Source organism: Chlamydotis macqueenii, chromosome 1, assembly GCF_036417535.1.
Source record: "Chlamydotis macqueenii isolate bChlMac1 chromosome 1, bChlMac1.mat, whole genome shotgun sequence".
Taxonomy (NCBI): Eukaryota; Metazoa; Chordata; class Aves; order Otidiformes; family Otididae; genus Chlamydotis; species Chlamydotis macqueenii.
This window is the reverse complement of record NC_141556.1, coordinates 78553145-78578369: the sequence shown is the minus strand read 5'-3', so window position 1 is coordinate 78578369 and position 25225 is coordinate 78553145. Positions and strand designations below refer to the sequence as shown.

General features: G+C 37.6%; 2 protein-coding genes across 2 annotated transcripts in view; one reads left to right on the top strand and one right to left on the bottom strand.

Moving 5' to 3' along the window:
- Positions 1-818: 818 nt before the first annotated feature.
- Positions 819-16414, bottom strand: RIBC2 (RIB43A domain with coiled-coils 2). The gene is made up of 8 exons (XM_010130828.2): positions 16285-16414; positions 12249-12330; positions 10389-10733; positions 9609-9727; positions 4622-4849; positions 2888-3054; positions 1834-1948; positions 819-1164 (listed from the first exon to the last, which is right to left on the bottom strand). The coding sequence occupies exons 1-7, from the start codon at positions 16399-16401 to the stop codon at positions 1867-1869; spliced, it is 1140 nt and encodes a 379-aa protein (XP_010129130.2). The 5' UTR covers positions 16402-16414; the 3' UTR covers positions 819-1164; positions 1834-1866.
- A 364-nt stretch (positions 16415-16778) lies between these two features.
- Positions 16779-25225, top strand: part of SMC1B (structural maintenance of chromosomes 1B) — a 35264-nt gene continuing 26817 nt past the window's right edge. Inside the window, exons 1-8 of the mRNA XM_086757746.1 lie at positions 16779-16887; positions 18169-18357; positions 18905-19017; positions 20165-20368; positions 20780-21018; positions 21481-21736; positions 22619-22759; positions 25045-25127. Of these exons, the coding sequence (XP_086613872.1) occupies positions 16779-16887; positions 18169-18357; positions 18905-19017; positions 20165-20368; positions 20780-21018; positions 21481-21736; positions 22619-22759; positions 25045-25127 (1334 nt within the window). The remainder of the gene's footprint in view (positions 16888-18168; positions 18358-18904; positions 19018-20164; positions 20369-20779; positions 21019-21480; positions 21737-22618; positions 22760-25044; positions 25128-25225) is intronic.

Sequence of the window (25225 nt, the reverse complement as noted above, 5' to 3'; positions counted from 1 at the left end):
TAATACTACAAAGACATCCAGCCATGTGTGAATCCCAGCCTGACAAATAAATGGATCTGCAAATGCTATCACACTAAAGTCTTCTGAATACCATCCCTTTTTACTTCTTTGTAGTCCAGCTCATCATTAATGAGCGCAAGTGTGATCCTCTCTCAGCTTTATCTTGTAACTTTTCTGAATAGCACTTTCTTCAGTTCCTGTTTTCCAGCCATACTGCTTTTCTACCTGGTTTCTATCCGTACTCCAATTAGTTCCATTTGTATTAATATACTAAAACTGAGACATATCACTTTGCTATGGGTTATCTTGTCCCAAGACACTTCTTTACTCATGTATATATTCTCCTCACTTGATTCTCTTCCTCCTGTCCATCCAGAGGGATTAACATGATGGTCTTTTCTAAACTTCTATTATTATTACCTGGTTTAAAAAGGTAACTAATCCTATCAGCCCGATCCCACAGGGCCACTATTTCAGCTGAGCAAACAGACCCATTCAAAAACAGTCCCCTTTCAAGGAATGCAAACAGACCTGTTTGAACAGTCTCCTTTCAAGGAATGCTTCCTTCAAACATCTCAAAATCCTCCTAATAATAGCTGTCTTGAGAACAATGCATTCTTCATTATTTTCACAAATATTAGAATAACCCATGAGAGTTTACCTCAACCTCAGTTTGTTTTAGCAGCTTGCCTACTTAGCTTGGTGCAGTCATCTTCAATCTGTTTCACCAGAGTTTGAAGTTATCACGTATGCTGATACAAAGAACAGTCAGAGGACTCCCCAGCAATATCATGAGGATGTTTTACCCCATGTTTACATCTCAGATTCTAGCAAACTACATGGACTTATTTCAAGAACTATTCTGATAAATGGCCTATTTTTATTAAGGGTTCACAACCTCTTAGAGGTCTTGGATGTTTATTTGAATCTCTGGTCATCTCTCATTCTTTCTTCTGTTTTAGATCACGAATACTTTAAACCATTTTTCCAGTCCTCTGTATGTCATCTCTTTACCTTCTGGATTTCATTTTCTGCTTATTTCCATCATCCATTTTCTCCTGTGCAGTTAGTTTCTTACATTGCTTCTCCATATTTTCTTCTCATGTGTTTCACTTGCCCATTTTCCAAATATTGTTGACTGGCTCTTCCATTGCTGTGTCAATTCTGCAACCATAACGACAGGAAGCAAACTGTTTCCCTGAACTACCCTGCACAAGCTGAGTTTTTCTCCTTGATTTTGTTTGGTGCATATCTGCTTTTCCCCGCCCCTCTTCCATCACATCTGTAAATTCTCCCTACATGTTCCTTCAGAAGCCCTTAAATTTTCTCCATTATTTCTAATGAGTGACAGTTTATGTAGGAATACTTTCCCTCATAGTTTTCCGTCCCTTACCGTAACACACACATTCCATTTCTCTGTCATGCGGCATCACTATAATCACCCCAGTAAATATCCACATCTTTTCTTATTCCCACCGTCCCAGAAATAAAAGCAATACTTCTGAACCAATTCGTCCATTTTTTCCTCTTTGCTTGCTTTTGTGTCCTGCTCTTTTTGCTTTTTAAAAAAAATACAAAAGCTAAAAAAAAAAAAACAACCAAAAAAACCCCCAACAACAACAACAACAACAAAACAACACAAAAAAAACCACAAGAACCCCCCTCTCCCCAAAAACAAACACAAAACTTTCTGCCTAGGTTATCTTTCTTCTCTCTTACAGAATCTGCTAAGTGTGCATCACTTGTGATCTATGTCAAGCAGCAAGGTAGGAAACTGATAAAAATAATAAAACATGGGATTGCTTAATTAAAAATTTTAATATGTTTGCATACTTGTGTAGTTTTCAGGTTAATGTATTCAGAACATCAACGGCTGGTTGTATTAAATTGTGCAAAATACTGAGCTGTTGGAACATTTGAATATGCTTCTTCTTTAAGATAAATGTTCCTAGCAATTGAAAAAAAAATGTAGTTAGTAAATGTTTTCTCATTATAATATAGAAATAACCTAAAGAATATGTAAGGCATAAACACTCATAAATGCACATAAAATTCAGAATAATTAGAAATGGATTAAATATAACCAGAGCTTTTTCTCCAAAATGTATGCCATGTGTCAATATAGCAAACTTTTTCATCCTAAAATAACCTTCCAAAAATCTCACAATAAAACACTGAGTTAACACAATTATGAATTTTTGCTTTCATAAAAAGAAAGCATCAGGTACTGGAAATTCTTCTGCAAAATGTGTGTATGCATGCATGATGAAAAAAAAAAAAAAGGAAAGAAAAAAAACCTGAAAGATTAGAACACTGAATCACTTAGTTTGATTTTTTTTTTTCCCTTCACATTATCTTCCTCCTTTCCTGTTAGAGCAGATACAGGACCTGTCCACCAAGACATGTCCAGTGGTTAGCTAAAGAATCACCCAGTTTTGTCATAAATAATGAAGTAGCAGTTCTGCTGAAGTCAGTGGATACTCATCCTTTTTTGTTTGAGAAAACTAAGGTAAATTTAAGAAATGCATACTGTTTTACACTTGATTATAAAATTTTCTGCCTAGTTAATTGTATTTATTCTCTGTTTCACTATGTGTATAAACCACCTGTTGTCAGTGGAACACTTAAGAACTCCAGCTACTAATCCATACATGTAAGTCAGTAACAATCATAACCTACTCTTTGAAGATTGTTTAAATAGTACTGAAAAAAAAAAAAACAAACCACACTTAAGCTGAATTGTTGATTTTTTAAAAAGTATAAACTTTGAACAAGTGTATTAATAAACTATCAAATAATACAGGTAAAAAAGCTCTTTGAAAGCTGAGCTATTGTGTTAATGGTAAAGAGTTTTATTTGAAAATAAGAAAACTCTTTTGATACTTACTTTGATTTCTGCTCTTGAGATAGCTCTGCATTTAAGTTATCTAAAGCTCGGCGGCATTCCCGAGTCTGTCGTTGTTGATGCCGCTCTAAAATCAACTGCGCTCTCGCAGCCTGTATAGTTTGCCTGTCCCATTCAGCGTCTCTTCGGTGTTCTTCGTCTTTTAGTCTCTATAGGAGTGAAAAAAAATGCTTCATATTCTCTTTGTTTAAACATTAAACAGTATATATAAAGTCTGTTTGGTAAATTCATCCAAACAAACTCCCCTGCCTTTACTGAACACTAGGGGTAGCACTCGAAATAGGGACAAAAATTAAGCACTTCCAAACTAGGTAGGAGCCCATGCATTAGGCAGAAGATACTGCAGATGAGAAAGCTATCCTCTTCCAGGGAGTAAAACAGACTCCTACCTCCACACAATGTAAGAAAATGAGGATCCGCTGCCTGGCAGAAGTAAGTTATCAGTAGATTACTATTACTCTCTGACATACTATCTGTCTATAAAAACCTACAGCAGTAGAACAGGTTGTTTATTTGTTTGGTTGTTTTTTTTAAGTTCTTGTTAGCAAGAGTTGTAACTTGTTGAGGTCAGAAGTTGGTAGTCATCGGTATGGCTTATAATACAGCTAACTCAGTGTAATAACTGAGCCACTAACATCAGATGAGTCAACCCAAACTGTTTTTCCCTCTGCCCCTGTTATACTGTCACTTCCTCCCTTCTTGTCTGACATCAGACTGAACTGATTCAAGAAACCAGGCCTGCAAAAAACTTACTTTTCCAGGTGGGGCTTATTTCCTGACAGCTTAACTACCTGAACAGGTTCACTTTAGGGTCATAGGAGAGCCAGGAAAATGACAATTCTATCTTTAGCTTTAATAACAGCAGTAGGCAAGACATAGTGTAACATACGGTATTGTAGGAATTAAAAAATAAGATTGAACAGCTATTCATTAGCTGTTACAAATCCAGCCATTGCAGTGAATGAGGTTAAGTAGCTTCCCACTTCACGATACCTAGGCCTGTACGCTCATGACTACCTAGGAAAGGTAGATTTCTTCATTTTGACTGCCTGCTTCTATCCACCTTTAGAGCAGCAATTTGCAATATTTAGTTTTTCTACTGTAATTCTATCCCAGAGCATGGCTCATAGTCGCATGGGATGGTAGAAAGGAAATTTCTTTGCATTCATGAACTTTTAAGTCTATGAAATATGCATGAGCAGGATCACTGGGCCTGCTCTATTTGTCTTGCTCAACTACCCTTGAGCATGAGAACACTGCTCTGCTCTGCTCTCACCCCCAGCTCCTGGGTCTTCTTCCCCTGTGGAGCAGGCCACTCCTGCTCATACCTTCCAGGCAGCTCACGCAGTCTCAAGTCCTGAACTGCACCATGAAGCCTGGCTCTTGGGCTGTGCAGGACCTTATTCCTCAGCTAGGCCACCAAGGACCATGCCCCAAGATGACCTAGGCCCCTTGGTCTTGAGCTCCACAGAAACCTTCCTCTCAGTCCAGTTCCAGGGCTCCAGCCCGTTTCTGCTGCTGCATGACATTTCCCAGCTGCTTCAGAAACACTGTGTTCAGTTTGATTGATTAAAGTTTTGGTAAAATTCAAATCAATGGAAAGCAGAGTCCTATAATGGGATGTGCAGGGCAAACAATAATATATTTTCTTCTATAAACATTGTCTATAATACTATTACAACCAGGAATGCAGAATATGTACATAAGCTTAAATACCAGTTTCTCCAGAACTTGTTGCTGTTGAGAGTAACGGATTGCCATCAGCTGATCCTGATTCATTCCTTTCCATCGATCTGTGATCACACGATGTCTACCAAAGGAACTGACTGCTTGTTCAGGGTTTTCGGAAAGTAAGTCTCCTTGAAGGAGGTTGGAAATCTCATCCATGTCATCCTTCATTTTTTGATACTTTTCCAGCTTCTTTCTCTCAGCTAGTTCAGCAGCCTAAATTCAGTGAAAGGAGAGAACCAATAGTTTTTCCACAGGAAAATATTAATGAAGGCATGCAACAAAGTTAGCACATCATAACTGATTTCTTTCCAACTTGCATACAGTTGTCAACAGCATCACATACAAATACTAGGATTGTGGTCCTATTGGCTAAAAATAGAAAATCTAATAGTATATATTTCTTTAATGTTGTCACATCACATACAGCAAGTAATTTGGAGAAAAATATATTTTTTAAAATAAGAAAAGTCAGAATTAAATAAAAAATAATTTCACGTTTATCCACAAGCAAATACCAGTTGATATTTGGAAACCAGATGCAATACGGAAGAAATTTACAATAAAAATTTACCATCTTGAATCACTAGCCTTGATAAATATTACATATTAAATCTATGTCGTGACCATATTTAAGCACTCAAAACAAATAGACAGAAGATGCCTATGTTAAGCCTGAAGATCCAGCCTTGAATCTGTTCCCTTTGCTGATACAAAATGCAAACTTGAATCATATTATGTGACTATATCAGTAGTATTAGCAATCATAATACATATTTCCTGTGGAAAATGCTGTTCTTAATGTCAACTATAAGGTCATAGTCTCCTATTCAGAGGAAATTTTCCCATTCCGAAACTCCAGAAAGCAAATATGATTGTTTTACTTTAAAGTAATTTCCTTCCAAAGAACAATTAGGCTAAGTAAATTAATTTGAAGTAGAATGGTAATGCTATGCATCATCCATTTCTAATCCCGTCTCCTTTTCCTCTGATGCGTAAACTAACCATCTGCAACAATGCACAGTGCTGGTTTCCATCTGGACAGAGGACAGGTAATCTCCTTGCTAGAGCACAAAGAGCACAGGTTGCCAGACCTGCAGCTTTATGCATATATCTTGCCTGCAACAGACCAGTGAGTGGATACCCATTTCCGCAGTTTGTCCAAGATTGTCTTGTGCTCTGTTCAAAAATCACTAGCTTGAGAATATCGACTTTACAAGTTAAGTAGAACAGCTCTGTACTTTTCTTGTCAATTAGTAGTTCACTGGTTAGCACATACACGTCTAGAAAGCGAATGAGGGCAAATGAAAAATGAAGGGTTATGCATGAAGGGAAGTCACAGCTGGTAAAATAGTCTTCTATGGCATAGGTGGTGAAGTTGAAAATTAGTAGCCAGAGCAAGTAGAAGATATAAATAATTGAGAATGACAGGACTATCCAGACACATGAGTTGGAACCTGTTCCTTTGCAAATGTTATGGAGAAGAATGCCAACTGAGTAAGCACAGTGATCTATGCCACCAGAGGAGACTGCTAAGCTGGCATTTATCTCTACATTTATATTTATGCACTTTGAGTTTGGATGACAGCAGTCCTCCTAAGAATCAGGCCTAGAGAGTCAAAAAGTGACTTCTATTTGCTCCAAGCAAACATGGACAACAACCTGTCAGGGATCAGACAGAAGAAGAAATAATAACTATTAAATTCCATGTCTGAAAACAGCCATGTGGTTTTCATTAAAATAACAAAAACATTTGATGTGCAAACTAATAAAAGATAAATTTAATTATTTAGAATTATAAATTAGCTAAGCCACAATTCAACTTAAATGATGCAAAACCTCTCATATTTAAAAATACTTGCCAGCCATATAATAGGAACGTACACTGTACTCTAAAGCAAGGAAAGAAATGTCTCCTTTTAGCTATTTCTCTGAAGTGACTGCTAGCTCTTAATGGCATAGTGTTGAGTGAATAAGGAACCAGAATAATGCCATCAAATGTCCATGATAACAACATTATCAGAGAAACTACTAAGTTCTTGTGTTATGCCCAGGAATAAGTTCTAAGGACATAAAGTCTGTAAGATTGTTAACAAGTCTATAAATACGAGGTCATGAAATTAGAGATCCTCTGTCATCAGATCTTCTCATTTTCTTAGCATTATCTACAAAGTGTCTTATAAAGGATTCAAGACCTGTGGTATATAAAGCAAGAAGACTCTTTCTTTTGATTTCAAGAACACAATCAGTGTGTCTATCACTGTACTGCTAAATTAGGCATTCCCAAGTGTTATTACCCTTAGTGAGGAACCTCTTTCTACAACAGTCAGATTCTGCTATGGAATCACAGAGAAGTGAAAAACACATATTCTAGTCAGGACTCTGGGTAGCCTTCATTTCTGTTAGCTGGCTTGCCAAATTAAAATGATTACTACTTATGTATGACTGATTTCAGCAGCAATAATCGACTGTTTAAGCTAGTAGAAGTCTTATTTTGTACCAAAGACAAAAGCAATATTAGTGTTTCTGGTTAACATATGCCTAGGTGTGAGAAAATTGGAGAGGAAGGATAGCATTCATTTTCTAGACGCTACACGCACTTAAAATGTTTACAGTACAGGATCCTTCACCACTGGGAAGTATGGTACCAAATATATAATCAAGTAATGTTCTGCTAATTAATTCCAGAAGAACAAAAAGAATCATTAGCAGTAAGCTTGTACCAATAAAGTGGTAACTGGAGGAAGCTGAACCAATGTCATGGGGGCAGCAACATCAAATCCTGTAATGAAGGGAGGCTGTGATAAACTGAGATACCCTACCTTCAGTCATCTGCTAGGAGTCTTTACTAATGGGCTAACACACTGACCAAAATATGTTTCTCCTGGAGTATGACTTGCTGGTTTTTATGTTGTCTTTTTGTTTGGGTTGTTTTGTTTTTTTTATTATTTTATTCTTTACATCCCCTAAAGATACTGGCAACGTAAGGACTACAGATGATGGCTATGGACCATAGCTTTGATCCAAAGCCAAGTTCTAGGAAATTTCTTCCTCTGTGAAGATGCATTTCCATATTATACTTTATCCAAATTATAGTAAATGAGGGTTTGCTTTCTCCCTTCCTTTACTTCCACCTTAGACTGTGCAGTCACTCCTCCCAGTCAGATCTAGCACTCATTCTAGACCAGAGTTAATTTTCTTTTGGATTTTAAAAATTATCTAACACATTCCGAAGCTTCAGATCCACTGCAAGAGAGACTGCAGAAAAAAAAAGGAATGAAACTCAGGGAATGGGAAAAAGGAGCTCCTCTTTTGGCAGTCACTGACAGGCAGGGCACATGTGTGTAGAGCAAAATGCAGTGTGAGATTGCACCCTCAAGAGGTTGACGTCTTCAAACCAGTTACTCAAACTGTTGGAGACTCTTGTTCAATACATTTGATGTCAGATATAGAGAATTCTTCTGTGAAGTTCATTCTCAGGCTGAATGCCTTCGTTTTCTCTCTTGGGAAAAAGATGTACAGAAAATCTCTCTGTAACATAGCTTTTTTTTAAAGACGTCATTGAAAGGCCTGGCAACCAGAAACCTTTGGCTTGCACGTTTAATAAAGAAAAGCAGCAACTGTGCCAGCACATCATTTTAGAGAAAAAGAAGAGCTTTTCTCAACCACTCAGCAAAAAAAAAGTAAACACTGAAAACAGCATCATGGTTGGGGCAAAGAGTGTAAACTTAACTAACTCGCTCAAAAAGAAAGAAAATCAGCTGCCAGCTGTAACTTCAATCTCTACAACATAGGAAGGGACAGTAAAAACTAAGAGAAGACTGTTGCTCCAACCACCATCATCATGCTCTTATGTTGGAAAAAAACCAAACAGCAAGTCTTTTAAAATATATTTAATATGCACACAAGTCAAGTAGAATGTATATGCCTAAACATTAAAAACTATACCACATACATATCTCCCATTCCATCCCCAAACCCTGTCAGAAATTCAGGAATTTTTATGTGGCATCAATTGGTATCACAACAATTATTTGGAATATTACTGCTACCCTGGATGCACCAGTGTCGTGGTTTGAGTACTTTTGTGGGTATTTGTAAAAGCCTTTCAAATTATCTTAGGCTATCTATCTATAAAGATAATTATATGCCAAAGGTGCCCTGAAGGGCTCGAGCAACACTTACAAAAAGATTTTATACGCTTATATACTTAAACCAAAGCATACCATACTTCATTTAGTTAATTTAAATGTGGCTTATTTTGATGTGAATAAATAAATTTAAAGCTAAATCACACCAAATATACTTTAACCAAACTAATAGCATCCATGTAGGCTGTATGTATAAGCTGAATGGAAAGAAAAATCCATGCAGTAAGATAAAGAACTGGAGTATCACAGATAATGGTGCTAAGGCAGATAGAGAAAGGTTCATGTCATGTTTCAATACATTCCAAACTATACTGAGTAAACAACCAAGAGACATGTAAACAAATACCAGGGAAGCAGACAAAATGCCAAAAACCAGTGGTCATGGGGAATAACAGAAGCAAAAAAAGACAAAAAGCTACCAGCAGTAATGTTTCCACATAAGCAAAAAGAAAAGCAGGAAGACACATCTAAGATTATTCAATGAAAGATGTAAAACCAGAAAGAAGAATGGGACACTATTACTGTACTCCAATTTACAGACTAAAAATTGGTGAGAGAATGGGGAGTTGTGGCTGCCCTCTAGTCAGCAAGCTGAGAATCAGAATGGAGAATTTTGACATAGGGTCACTACATAGAGGATTGCTAGATCCCTGCAGAGAACAAAGTGAATAAATCCTATCTTCCAACTACTGAAACAACCACGGAAGTTAGGAGCTAAGAAAGCTCTAGGAAAACCATCATTACTCATTGTACTTTTGCTCATCTTATTCCTTCTATGTCTCCACTTTTTCAAAAACAAACAAACAAACCCATTGTTATTTTACCTGAGTTCTATTGAAATCTTTAGTAGCTGCACAAGCAGCACGCCTGTTTTCTTCTTCTTTTCGTTGTTGCTCCATAGTCTTTCGGTCAAGTTCAATCCTATTCTTGTCATGAAGATCATCTAAATTAGATTAAAATGAAATTTAGTCAGTATTCATATGGCACAACAGGTCTATGAGTAAGCCTCTGTAAGATAAAGAAAGAGACAGATAGGCAGAGGAGCTGCTGAATTACATAACTATTTCCAAATCCCACCACTGAAGCTTTCTATTTTGGAATTTAAGGTGACTCATTAAATCAGTTTATTATGTAACCCATCTTGTTTTAACAGTTAGACAAAGGTAAAATGAAAAAGTATTGCAGGAAAAAGTGTTTCATAACAACCTAAAAAAGAAAAATTAGTATTATTTTGTCTGCTCTAGAACAGTAAAGATTGGACAATTTGGTCCAATAATGTAAACATACCATCTAGCATGCAAAACATAGCTGGTTTTTCAGAATACTGATACTTCTGATACTTCATTTGAGATGTAAAGCAGAAATGAAATCTAGGTAATATTGCAATCATTTCATGTTATTAAATACAAATTTCTTAAGTGAGATATTGAATATGTTACAGCTTGTGAAGTAAAAACTGCTGCAGTACTTCTAAAAGCTGAATATTGAATATACTAAAATACTGCTGTGTTAGAATCTAACACAATAGGCCATATCATAGTTTTTTCAGATACACCAGAATTTCAGAAAAAGCAGATTAAAACCTCATTATCTTCTTTTGTTACCTGCAAATTTTTGATCAGCTAATGCATTCTTCCAGTCTCTCTGCTGCTGAAGACACCACTCTCTTAACTGCTCCTTTTGAAATTTCATCCTCTGATCATAGTTTAAGTCTTCACCCACAAACTTCTGCAAGCCAGAAACAGTACAGCGAGGATCACTGTCTGAAAGTCGAGCAGGTTTATCCTTCTTTAGAGCCTGTGGATCAGACAGGTCAAATTCATGTCTTGTTTCTGGCCTCTGAAAATTCTTCTGAAATTCACTGATAGCCTTATTTATGTTTCTGACATCCCTTTCCTGTTGTTTTTCTAACATACAGATGATCCTGTCATTTTGCTTCATTTCATTAGCTGGAGAAAAATGAACACAAGGCAAACACAATTCTTAGAAGTGCACAGGCAGGATGAGAAATAAAATTCTGAAGAGGTATAAATAGAATATAAGTCTTCAAATTTTTATACCTTAGGAAAGAATATTTGATCTATGAGTATCATCCCAGCAAACACTGTAATGTTAGTAATATTTACTTATAAAATACTTAAAGTTTTTTAGGTATCAGTTCTCTTATTAATGTTACAATGAAATATATGCCTCTGAGACAAAGACAATAAGAAATACTTCTAGAACTATGAGGTTTCATTTGATTAACCTTGCAGTAACATATGAAATGTACTATATACTAATTCTTCCCATTTGCTCTTAGCCTACAGTTAGAACTGAAATACATGAAGATGCATATAAAAAAAAACAAATAAAAATCAGTCTCCCAGTGAAAGGAATACAGATAGTTGTTTCATAGTTCAATTATTTTTCTAACCATAGCACTAAAATATTTGGCTGGCACTAACCGTTTTTGAAGAGCTTAATAGCTCTCGCTCATTTAATCAAAACGCTTTAATTGATTTAAAGAAGACCAACCAAACAACAAAAAAATTCACCCAAACCTAGCCATTCTAGCTATTTAAATATAATTCACAAGAAAAGATCATTTCCTCTGCTGCCAGATGACACATTGCTTCTGGCAGTTTCATTACAGCAGAGTCTGACAGGTATTCTGCCAGGAAAATCACAAGCAGCCATAGAAGCACAGCATGGAAGTTGGCAGCTCCATTCTATCTCTTCTTGAAACCCGCAGAGAGCTCAGTCTCTGGGACCTTTTCACGGGATACCACAGGAAAGCGTTCCAAACACAGACGGTCACAAAGGGTTTTAAGGTCAGAGGACATGGCTGAAATATTTGTGTGGCTATGTGTTCTGACTCAGCAATGGCTCCTATTTACAGCTTTGTTGTACATGACCCATGCTTCTAGCAATAATAATCTATAGAGGCTTCTCTAGAATCTATATATTCTGTGGGAATAGCCAGACAGAACATGAGTTTACTCCACAAGAAAGCAATCAAACAAATTTGTTGCTACTATTCTGAAAAGAACAGTATTAAGTTTTTTTAAAATGCTCCCGTATCTTTGGGTCTTTCAGCAAAGGTATTTGTTAACATTTATTAAAAGAAATCACTGAGCATTCCAGTCTGTTAGGAAATGTATACCAGTTTAATCATGTCAATATAAATCTTCAGATACTGAGGAAAATACATACTGTACCAATTCAAATGTACAAACAGAAATAGCACTACATATTATAGTATTCAGTTTGTATGTCTGAATTTATAGCAAAGCCTACAATTGTGCTTATATAGATAGATAGATTTATATAGATAGAGCCATATAGCAAGATTCAAGGAGACAGGCTCCATCTGGAAAAAAATATGGCTGTTTGAAATCTATTAAGGGGAAAAAGAAAGCAGGAAACAGGTGGTAAATTACATTTAACTCTTCACAGAAATATCATAGTATCTATGAATATACCAAGTTCTTCATTCCATGCTTTTTCAGCTGCTTCTTGAATTTTCCTCTCCTTGACCTGGGCATCCAATGCATCTTTATCAACCTATTAAAATGAAAAAAAAAAGCAACTCTAAGAAATACTATGTTTGAACAATTAAAAACAGGTATTGTCAAACTACATTGACCCACAATTGTACAAGATAGATATAAATCCAGTACCAATAGAGTATATACACATCACTATTTAATGTAGGTAACATAAAAAAAGAAAATCCAGAAACAGCAATATTCTTGTTCATTTGTTTCACTTTAATGATAGTTATGTTCTTGCACCAAATCAGAACAAACCACCACATTTACATGATCTATAGAGCTATAAATATAAATATTTTAAGCTGTATTACAGCAAACACATTTTCCCCATGATAGCTGGCATTTTTACTTAGTTTTTCTGCTTTTGTTTATAAAGTGGGTAAGTATTTTTACAGTCAGGATGACAGGAAGTTGTAATAGCTCAGATTTGAAAAAATATAGACAGTTCACTAAAAGTATACTTAAGAAATAACGGAGAATGGAAAGAAACTTTCCAGTCTTATCTGATGGACAGTGGGATTCATGTAGTCGCCAAAAAGCAGTATTGGGTGCCATATAAGATACATGCAGACATTTGAAATGAGCTGACAAGGTACAATTCAGAATATCCACATCCCTGGAGAACGGTAGCTAGGCAAGGCATAAAACCCTAAGGCACATCATCAAGTGGTCGCAGCCACCTACATTTTCGACAAAAGAATAGGATCTTATATTTGTTGACAGAAGGTGGCAAATCAATAGGCAGAAACCTGGATTTTATTTCTTCTTCTTTTGTTGTTTTACTGGTCAAGTCACTTAATGTTTTTAAGAGATTTATCAAAAAGCAATGACAATTGTTCAAGAATCTGGTAAACTATTTTGATAGTCTTTGCCTAAAAACTATTCAGATGAAGACATAAAGACTTAAACAGATCATGGCTGAAAATACACAGTGTTATTGCTGTAAAGGACTACTGACTATACCAATCAGGCAAAGAGGTAAATCTGCAAGCAAGGGTGAAACCATAAAGAATTCTACAGAGTATCATTGTTCAAAAACAATGGTGTTGTGGGCATTAAATATCAACTCATTTAGAGGTCTCATTTGGGAGACCAAGCTCTCAGTATAACTGTAGGAAACAAGAGAAATTCAGTACGACTTCATTAGTAGTTTCTGGCAATAATACAGGTAAGTCAATACACTGACTTGTGTGTGCAAATTCAGCTGCACTCTCAGGTCTCTCCCATTAGAACAGCTTTCACTTGACAAGACCACATCCCTAAAACCATTCCTAGTCACATATAGCTACAGGTTTAACTTTTAAGCATTAAAATAACAAATCACTTACTATGAACAGTTTGAAGCAGCTAATTTGTAATCTACTTGTATTTATGCATAATAGTTCATATATAAATTGAAATAATTTTTCATTTAGACTACTTATCTTAACTCTTTTGGGAAATTACTGATTTACTGATAATAAATTCTCCTATCTGTAAGTGAAGAGAGCAGTATCTTACTTTTCCACTACTCAAATGAGGAAACAGATACAGAAGGCAAAGTAATAATTACATTTGTAATAATAAAGAAAAAAAAGAAATCTCAGTTCCTATTCTGCTTTCCAGTCAGTATCTTATCTCCAAGTTTTTAAACTCCTCAATTCCTGCATAAGGATTTGTGGTGTCTAAGTTAAATATCACCTTGATTTAGACAGCTGCTCAGCTAAACTGGTGAGAGAGAAAGAGAAAGCAAAGAATCTAAAACCACATTGGAAATACTGGTATTGTATATCTCTCTGTATAGATTTGTTGAATTTTCATGCTTTGGACTTGGCCTAACTTCAAAGGACAAGAATAGCTCCTTCTGTCAGCAGTGATTGTTCAGCCAATGAATAAAGTACATTGGTAATGTTGATCAAAATATTTACAAAATTCCTCCAATGGGCTCTCCTTCATTTTAGATGTTTGTCTCACGTAAATGGATATATCAAAACATGTCTGATAAGTTAGTTCTACGAAAGTATTTCGGAAAGACTTTCAGATGGAGTACTTCAGTTTAGCTCAACAAAGTACACCAAGACAGGCTATTTCATCCTCAGCTATTTCATTAGCTGAGAATGTATGGGTTTTTTCCCTTCATTTTTAAGGCTCCAGAAAAGCCATCTTACAGAGAAATTATGTGTTTCCTGATAACGAAAGTTGAACTCCCTTACTATACCCATCCCACGTCTATTAAAAAAAAAAAAAATTAGATTAGCTCCTTCTACTTAAGTATATTGCTGGCTACCATATGTGTCAGGATGCTGTGTCAGGTGGACAACCTGTCTTGTTTGTTAACTGGGAACTGCTACTTTGCTGTGCAACTACAATGGCTCTTGCATAAGAGTGACAAGAATAAATCCAAGGCACTGTCAGGGATAAGGTGAAGATACCCTTACATTGACTTTCAGACAAGTTTCTGTACCTGAGACAAAATGGATCAAATTGACATGTTGCAATTCTACCAGTCCAAAGAAGTCAACAGCTTGGACTTATTTTCACCAATTCTAAGCTAGGTTTTATGCTAGTTAATGCTATACGACTTATACATGATATATGCATCAGCATAAAGCACTCAAAATACCTTACAAGCAAAATTTAAACATACTTCACCTCACAGCACTCTTCCCTCCATGGACACACACAGAATCTTAATGTGGGCCTTTAGACACACTACAGGAAGATTCAATGAACTGCTGCATTCAAAATTTAAATAGGTATAAAATACAACATGATTTCCTGACATTCAGGGTGCAGACTGCATAGATGACTCTAGACAAAACCCACCAGACTGAAGCTGTCATCCCCACAGATCTTCACAGACTGAAGGTTATCTCCATTCTGACATCCACTCCAGGAAAAACCAGACACACCAATTCATTCCATGCACATAAACACAGCCTGATGGACCTGTCATATTTTGCCTGGTGCAAAATAGGGACCAGCTGCAGGAAATCTCTCATAGCACTGATTCGAGCTTCTACTGAGAATCAAACAGCATAGCAGAAAGGTAAAAAACACTTATTTGTTTATGCCACATTGCCTGAGCTGGCTTTGCAAGTTTCTAGCTTACTCCAAAGTAAAGCATACTACATTTCTAACTCCTACACAGGCAGCGAAACATAGAGCTTGGTCTTTCATGGCATCATAGAATCTTAAAGTTGAAAGGGACTTCCAAGATCATCAACCTAATACCAGCCAACCATCAACCTAATACCACCATGCCTTCTAAACCATGTTCCGGAGTGCCCATCCACACATTCTTTCAACGCCTCCAGGGATGGTGATGACTCCACCACTTCCTTGGGCAGCCTGTTCCAGTGCCTGATGACTCTTTCAGTAAAGAAGTGTTTCCTAATATCCAACCTAAACCTCCCCTGCCGCAACTTGAGGCTATTTACTCTTGTCCTACTACAAGTTATTTGGGAGACCAACACCCGCCTCCCTACAACCTCCTTTCAGGTAGCGGTTGAGAGCAATGAGGTCTCCCCTCAGCCTCCTCTTCTCCAGACTTTACTTCACATCAAGGAAAAATGAAATCTTGCCCTTCAACCCTACAGCAGGGAGGCACAAGCGCCCCTCAGACTTGCTCTCACACACCTCCCAGCGACAGCTGCACAAAATAACTGTTGATGGTACCTCGAGGATCTCAACTCGCTTTCACCAGGAACTTTTTTTTAAGCGCCTCGGCCCTCTAAAAGACGCAACAGGCCGGTTTCTCTCCGTTTCCCTCCCTACCTGGGCCCACGCCCGCTCGCAGACGGTTAAGGAGGCGGCGCGCGCCTCCCGCCCTCCCCGATATGGCTGCCCCCACCTCGTCCCCTCGGCTCCGGCCTGCCCTAGGGGTGTCCCCCCCTCTGCTTTGGACCGGTCTCAGGACACATCGGAGCAGAGGGGGGCGGCGCCAACCCCTCCCCTCTGCGCTGCACTCGGGCCGCGCCCTCACCCCTATGGTCCGGAGTCGCGCGTTGAAGATGCGGTTCTGCCGCTGCAGCTCCCGCTGCCGCCGCCACTCCAGGGCGGCAGCCTCCTGCAGGTCTCGCTGCAGCCCCAGGCGGCTCATGGCGCCCAGAGAGCAACCGGACTGGGCTGCCCGGGCGGCGGCCAGGAGCCCAGCAGCCGCTCGCCGAGACAGCAACACACACCGAGTAGCCATGGGAACGGAGGCCCCGCGCCTTCCCTGTTTGCTCCGCCCCCCCTCCGCCCGCCGTTGCGAGGCCGCGTGGCTGCAAGCGCGAGGGGGGCGGCCATTTGAGGGCGCCGGCCGTCGCCTCCTGAGGGGAGAGGCCGGGAGGAGGGGTCAGGGCCGAGCGCCCGCGGAGGGGATTTTCTCTCCCCCGGTAGACAAACCAGTAAAATATAAGTATTGATTATTTGCATCCTGTGGGGGAGGCGGGAAGTTAACGTGTTAACGGCTCTTCCTCGCCTGCCGCCGCAGGGATGGGTTATCTCAAGCTGCTGGTGATGAAGGACTTCAAGTCATGGCGGGGGGAGCAGGTTATCGGCCCCTTCATGAGGTTCAACTGCGTCATCGGGCCCAACGGATCAGGTAGCTGGCTGGGTGGGGGCAGGAGGGATCAGCAGGCGGTCCTGCTTCTCTGCTGTAGGTATCGAGATTGAGGTTGGGGTTTTGAGGCCTTTGCCAGGTCTTTCCTGTGAATGCCACAGGCCTGACGAGGAGGAAGCAGTCGCAGTGCAGGTGCAGCCATCCACATGTACATGCGACTCCATATTGTTATGCTCTGGCTGGAGAAACTTTTAAAAATTGATTCCCTTCTGAAAGTTCAATTCAACAAATGAGCTCTTATCTTTTATTTGCCAGGGAATAGTGCGATAGGAGTTGAGGGCTGTCCCAACAAAAGAGCCGCAAGGATGGGCTTTGCATTTGTTCTTAGTTTCCCCAGTCTATTAATGATTTAGTTTATGATTTAGATTTTTAGATCCTGTTGTTTCTTATGTAATTGAAGTGAGATCTATGAATGTAAATAACTAATATTTAGCATTATTTTCATATTCATTATCATCCTGTTCCCACTGTTTCATATTGGAGGGTCTCAAAATTATGGATAATTTTTTCCAGGTACTCTTCCAGTTAAATCTTGAATACATTTGATAGATAAATCTGGGGAGAAAAATTGTTACTATTGTGTAATCTCTGAATTGAGTTTTTCATTTATCTGTTTTCCCCCTAGTATTCTTCCGTTTCTGGTACTTTGGAGAATAAGTCAAAATATTGCCAAAGTAGGAAGGTTGAAGGCAGAAAATAATTAAGCTATCAACAAAAATGCTTGAGACTAAAGGGGAAAAGCAAAAAGGGGGTTCGGTCAAGAGAATTTTTGTCTAAGGAGTATGATAGAGAACTCTGTTGCTGTGATGAATGGATCTGGGAAGGTACTTGTGTTCTTTAGAGCACTGAAGTTCTAGTGGAAAAGTTCTAGTTATATGATAGAGTGCTTGTGCAGCAAACCTCACTGACTACATTATATAAAGGAAACTACCAATTAAGGATGATGGTTTTGATTACTCAATTTAAGTAATGATCTCTAGAAATACCTGTGTAAGAAACAGTTGTTCAATAAGGTTGAACAGTTAACAAACGAGTTTTGTGATTATTTTTATTACAGACTGGCTTATTATCTGCTGCCAGTGTATTACATCTTAGAAATGTACTTACTATGTGCAATATTTTTTTCTCAATGAAATATAGAATTAGAAATAGAACTAATACTTTTGTGTTTATGTATATGTTTTTCAGTTAATTGTTAATCCAGTGCCTCCTTTCATTTCTGCTTTGTTGTGGGAATTTTTTTAATATTTTTTTTTTTTTAAGGAAAATCTAACATTATGGATGCTGTTAGTTTTGTGATGTGTGAAAAGATATCTAATTTGCGAGTTAAAAGTGTTAGAGAACTTATTCATGGAGCACATGTTGGAAAACCAGTTTCTTCTACAGCTAGTGTGAAGATAATATACTGTGAAGATGATGGGGAAGAAAAAACATTTTCAAGAGTCATCCGTGGTAGGTCGTAGATTCTGTTGCATGTACTTTCTGTTGTCTGATGTGTGAAAAATTAAGACCAGGAATATTCAACCTGGAACTTCAGGTGCCTAATATTCTTTCGTTGTTGGAGAGTATTAAGCCCATCGGTATTGCAGTACTTCTTACAGTCCTTCAGTAGCGTTTTGATAGCCAGATGTTATAATTAAGAAAACATACTGAGGCAAAGTTAAGAATTAAACAAGTGATTAATTTATGTACTTTGCTTTGTACTTTGATCAACAAGTTTTCACGTGGAATATACAGATGCTGTAGGTTCTGGAAAATGGAGTCTGACACCTTGCTACAGGCACGAGCACTTAAGCATCTGTCAATGCATTTTGGAAATATGCAGCTAGAATTTTCATACAGAAAAATAATAATGTTGAAATGACTAAGGGAATATTTGAAAACTATTTTCTTCTTTGAGGAAATTGCTCAGCTAAATTGTTCCACTAGTTTTGTTCTTTGCCTGTGGATTTTGTGGTTTAGCATTTTACAGTAATTTTTTTTTTCTTTCCTCCTTTAGGTAGTTGTTCTGAGTTTTTTTTCAATGATAGATCTGTCAGCCGATCTGCTTACGTGTTGGAGCTTGAAAAACTAGGCATACTTGTCAAAGCTAGGAATTTTCTTATATTTCAGGTGAGCATATAAGGTACTTCATAAAGAAAAGAAAAGCTGCTGAGATTATTTCATAGGAATACATAGTTATCTATTTGACAGAACAGAGGGTATCCTTAGCTAATTTCAAGACAATACATTTTTTCCCTGGCCTTGGCTAAGAATTACAAGATTGCAAAATGGAAATAAAGGGGTTTGTGTGTACATGAGTGCACTGGTAAGAAAGAAGCTAATCTGGAAGAAATTGAGTACTCGTGTTATTCAGTCTATAAGAAATATGAGTCTCTATTTAGAAATGTTAAGTGTATTGACTTCTAGGAGTGTTATAAATAGGAAAATATAATTTCAGCTTAAAACACTCATATTAGTCAAGATGCGTGAAAAATTTATAGGAATTCTTGTTAAGATTGAGAGATCCTACTGGGTTATTGGTTCACCGGCATTTAATTATATAGGTCTGAGATGTCATGTACTTATGATTAATATATTTCACAGGATTGTCTTCCTTGCACTTGCTGAGGAAAATTGCTAAGGAATAACTGGTTTTTCCCTTTTCTGGAAACCCTGTATATGGATTCGTATTGTGATAATAGTTTTTATGATGATGGCATTTACCCACTATATAAATAGAATAAAATCACAAAACTTATTTCCTACACTTTACTGAAAATGGCAATTCCTTCAGATCAGTAAAAATTTGAGCAGCTGATGTACGGACAAAAAGTGTGCACCCATTAACTCTGGGATTTGTGTAGTGTTCCGGTGCATTGATTTCAGCTGTTTTGCTTCTGAAATACTGGGAGGGGTTGTTCGTTTATTTTTCATTGAAAATGAGCTTCAGTTTCTTTAAAGAGGCTAACAAGATTGAATTTTGTCATTCTGATACTGCTCACTGATTTGTGCTGATTGATTTTGTTTGAAGGTGTTTTTTCGTAGACTGTATCTGGCACTGTAAAATTTTTAGTGATGTCATTTAATTAGGTGAGGTGGCTAGGTGAGACTTAAACTTTTCCTTGGGTTTGAATCTGAAAGTACTCGGATCCAGTTCTGTCAGCTGTATATATGTCAGGAGACAAATCTGTACTATGTGCTCTTGGAGAAGAAAGTCATCCTGAGACAACATAATGATGTGCAGTGCTGCATTGTTTCTTTTCCAATTTTGTTTTAGGGAACAGTAGAATCAATTGCCATGAAGAAGCCGAGGGAGAGAACCCAACTTTTTGAACAAATCAGTAATTCATGGGAATATGCTGAAGACTATGAACGAAAAAAGAAAAAAATGCAGCAAGCTGAAGAGGATGTGCAGTTTCATTATAACAAGAAAAAAAGCGTTGCAGCAGAACGCAATCAAGCGAAGATAGAGAAAGAGGAGGTAACTCCAAGTTATTCCTGTTTGGCATATTGAGATCGCAGATTTTGCATCCTTCATGAACTTAAATACAGGTTTTCTGAAAAAAAAAAAAACAAACAAACCCAACCAACCCAAACAACAACAGTTATTTTTCATCTAGTACTTTTTTTAGTGTGGTGTAACCTATAAGAATTTAGTATAATGTAAAAGGATAGAGGAATACATATAACAAAATCTAAAGAAATGCAAGTGTAAGTTTGCCACTATAATTAATTTAAGTGTTGACTTGGGTGTTTGAGTTTTATGATTAGTGCACGTTACTGGAATTACAGCTGGTGGTACATCATCTTACATCTGCTTAGACTTGCAATTAGTTTGCTAGCAATTAATAATACTTTTTGTAAACCATAAATAAAATTTTAATGTTGGTAGGCAGAGCTTTACCAGATGCTTCTCAAGGAGCTGGATGAAGAGAGGATACAGCTGAAGCTTTTCCGACTCTATCACAATGAAAAACACATTGACTTTCAGAAAATGAGTTTGGATGAAAAGAATATGGAGGCTAGTATCAAGAAAGACTCTCTTTCTGCAGCGGAAGATGCATTTAGAGCCAAGAAAAAAGTGCTTGGTGTACTAAATAGAGATCAACAGCAGATGGAAAGAGAAATGAAGTAGGTTTTCCAATCAGCTTCTCTGTAGTTGAGTTGAAGCATAGTCTGCACTGGGAATTGCTTGGCAGGCTTGCGTTTGCTGTTAAAGCAGTTGGGTGATACCGCAGTGCTAGGGAAGTCAGTTGGCAGCCGTTCAGTAAAAGCACCAGCTAGACATTGATTTTACTTCCAGCACTGTGCCCAAGTTGTCAGTAATTTCATTATGCAAATACTTGTTTGCTATTACATTTTTTGAAGGTTATGCTTCACTTCTTAAGTTTCTATTTTCAGTGGATACTAAAAAAAAAAAATGTGTGAGTATTTAACCTTGCAGTTGACAACTGAAATTTATTTGCATATGTGGTTGGGAGGGGCTTGTTCTTTTTATTTTTTGGGGTTTTCTGATGTGATTTTGTTTTGGATGTGTTTTGTGGTTGATGATTGGCTAGGGTTTTTGTTTGTTTTGGATTTGTTTGTTTTTAGGACTCTGGAAGCATCAGTGATTCAGCAGAGAGCTCTCTATGTAAAAGCAAAGGAAAAGACTTCCTACCAAATCAAGAGAGCAGAAATGTCTAAAAAATCTCTAAGGGACAAGGAGAAATCCTGTGATAAGGAAAAGCAGAACATAAAAGAACTAGAGATAGAACTGAATGACATTGAGAAGGCGTGGAGAGCCTTTGAGACGAGAACTGAAGAGATGTTGCAGAGAGCAGCACTTATTGAGCTGGGAAAAAATCAGGTGAATTGTGAGGCCAAAAAGTACTGTTCACTAGCGAAGTACGAAAATCCCCACTTATGACAGAGAAACCATTGTTTCCCCAGTAACCTGTAACTTCTAATGATCTTTCTGTTGTTGAGCTCAAACAAAAACAGAATTGAAACTTTTATTTGGAGACTGTTTCATCAGATAATGAGAAATGGTGATGCAGCCTCTTGGGGGAGTGGCCTGTCTCCTTTCTAGGGGGGGAAGTCCTAGTAGTTTATGATCAATTAATAGTTTCTGATCAGTTAATAGAGAACCTACAGGGTTATTCTTTTAGTTTGTGCATCTTCCTGCTCTACATTATAGAGATATTTGGTCATCTATTTGTAATTTTGCAGGATTGTTTAAAATGTTGTTTTATATGTTCACCTTAAAACAAAAAAAAACCCCACAAAACAAACAAAAACCCAAGAAAACCACCCAACCCCAAAATGGCAACAACAGAAAAACCCACCAAAAAAGTCAAACAAAAGAACTTGATCACATGAGAATGCTGTAATTATAAATACCAAAACTTGGACTAATTTTGGGTTGTGCGTAAATTTGGTGTTAACCTTAAGATTAACTGTGAAGTACTGTAAACTTTATACATTTTCCTGAAAAAATAAGACATTAGAAGTCTAAAACAAGACTGTAGGCAAGAACTATTAAGTATAAGCTTTGGGTTGATTCTTTTTCTCTAATAAAATATGACTTCTGATAATGCAATTAGTAGCTAGAATGGTCTTCTGGAGAATGGGGTGGTTTTCATAATCTTAATTACGATAAAGTAGCAATTGCTGATTGAGGCTGTAACAACGTGAGTCTTCCACTTTCCATGGAATTAGGTGTTTGGTTTTTTTTAATGTTTTTGTTCAGTTGGAGCGCTATAAAGAGCTAAAAGAAACAGCAAGAAAGAAAACAGCTACGCTGACCCAGCAGCTAGAAAAACTTCGCTGGGAGGAAAAAGGAGATCAAGAAAGGCTGAAACTTAATCGGAGGAAGAAAAAGGAAGTTGAGGTATTTGTATCAAGCTAGAATTGTGTTTCAAGGAGAACAATGTTTCTCTGCCCCTCCCTCTGGTATGAATGTCTATAGAAATGTGTGAAATGCTTTGACATAAGTCCTTAGCAAAGGAGATGCATTGCAAGTGTTCAGTTTTCATATTGCAGCAGGTTTAGCAAAATGACTTCTCAGTCTCTTCAGAGAATGATTGCGTGGGCCCACACTGAGGGTTTCGACTTTAAAGCTTTGGCTCTAGTATTTTACAGTTACTCAGAACATACGCTTAACTGTGATCAGTTCCTCTTCTTATATACTTACACTGGCTGTTGTGTAAATCTGTGTTACTCACATCCTCTAGAGGTTCATTTTGATCACAGCCACCTTTTTGGTGAGATGTTTTTAAGGTCAGTTTTTTGTGTGTTGGAGAAATGTTCTTGGTGTCCACTCTTCTGTTGCCCTTCAGAGGCAGAGCGTTTGGTGTGAATACAGATCACTGCTGTCATTTTGTTTCTGGTTTCTTTTATCATTGCAGACCCAAACATATAATAGTAAAATACCTACATTTTTCACTATGACTTGATCACTGTGCCTGATACTCTCTTATAGGAAAATTATTTCCCAACTCGTTGAACTTGGCATGATGCTTCTGTTAGAAGTAGGAAGAACAGAAGCTCAGCTGACAATTTGTTTTCTGTGACCATGCCCTGTTAGGTATTTTTAGTTTTTACTTTTTATTTATTTATTTTTTTTATTTAACTATACTAGCCTTGCAGTTTTGTCACCTACTAAGAAGTCAGAGAGGCAACATCCATTTCTTCACCTTTTAGTTAGGGAGTCAAGGTTTGGAGGAGACTCCTTATGTTCAGAAACTTGAAAATCCATCAGATGAGACTTTACCAGTTCTAGAGTTCCTAGCACCTCCTTTTTGTACATATAAACTGCTCGTATGGAAAAGCCTCTATTTTACTGTGTATCTGTGAGGATGTAAAGTCATCCTTGCGGTGATGTCTGAGTTTATATTTGTACATGTGTTTGCTCTTGATAAAATACTACTTTTTCTTTTTGAAGTACTCCTTGCCAGGAAAACCTGGTTAAATTTCTGTCTCTATACTGTAGTTAGTATCCAGAAGTGAACTAAATTCTATTGCTTATGCTTCTGAAACCCTGCAAGTCCCATTGTACTGCTGAGAAGGAAATAAGGGATCCTTGAGAGTTCATAAAATGCATGTCTGAGCACTCGGAGTTGTCATTACATATCTGTACTACTGACACGTAGTGATCACTCGTCACAATTCAGCATGTATGTGAGAACATTTAGCACGCTCTGTCCAGTTCTGGGCTCCCCAGTACGAGAAGGATACTGGCATCCTGGGGCGAGTCCAGCAGAGAGCCACCAGGCTGGCTGGGGCTGGAGCACCTGGCTTATAAGGGAAGGCCGAGAACTAAATCTGTTCCTCCTGGAGAAGGAGAAGTGAATGGGAGAGCTCTGCTGCCTGCAGTTAGCTAATGGCAGAGTGTGAATAAGGTAGAGCCACAGTCTTTCTAGAATTGCACAGTGACGGATGGGAGACAACTGGCACAGCTTAGAACACAGGAAATTCCAAGTAGCTATTAGGTAAACTATTTCATCGCAAGGATAGTCAGACATTGCGTTGAAGTGCGTGTACAAAGAGGTTGTGGGCTCAAAAGGTCACAAGGATTTCAGAAGTTAAATTAAGGCTTAATAAAATGTGTAGGTAACAATACTTCTTCTTTTTATTTTGTTTGCTGTAATGAATGTATTTTTATTTTATTTGAATAATTGAAAATACTTGTTTCACTGTTGGTTTGTTTTTAGTACAATGCTTTTGTGTCAGGTTGGAACCTCTATGTCACCTTCTTCATCTGTCCTTCTTGGGGAAAAGCCGCTATTAGTCTCAGACCAAGAAAAGCATCTTTTTTCTTTTAACATCTATAACTTACGCTGTGTTTAAAGTTGTTCTGTTTGATGGTGTCCTGATTCTTTGTGCTGAAGAGGCTTTCTCTGAACTGTGGCCAACCAGGAAAAATCCAGTAATGGCCTTGATAAAATAATTTTCCTGTATTATTCATGGTGCAATTTTGCACCAGTAGTATTTCTAGTATTGAAAAAGAGGTGCTGTTCCTTCAGCGTGAAATACCAATAAGGCAGAAAACATCTGTCTCCGTACTTCTTCTGAATTAAGAATTTTATAACTTGCTACAAAACTGTCATTTTTCTGTTGTTTGTTTTGGTTGGTTGTTGTTTGTTTTTTTAATGCCTTCTGTTTGTGATTGCATAGGAAAACATAAAACACACTGTGGAACAGATAGAAGAGCATAAAAAACGAATAGAGAAGTTGGAAGAATATGCCAAGATATGCATGTATGTTTAAAAAATTAAAAGCTAATTCTTCTAATTCTAAATAATATTCAGTTACTTTAGCTGTCAAAATAAAGTAGGAAGTATGATGTCTCATTCCG

Bases quoted from the DNA above. Each gene is read 5' to 3' on its own strand.
- RIBC2 (XM_010130828.2), bottom strand. From the start codon at position 16,401: ATGAGCCGCCTGGGGCTGCAGCGAGACCTGCAGGAGGCTGCCGCCCTG. The intron at 10,734-12,248 runs GTATATTCATAG...ATTTTTCTCCAG, and splicing joins AGCATGGAATGAAGAACTTG to CTAATGAAATGAAGCAAAAT. The intron at 3,055-4,621 runs GTATTTAAGCTT...TCACTCCTATAG, and splicing joins AACAAGTTCTGGAGAAACTG to AGACTAAAAGACGAAGAACA.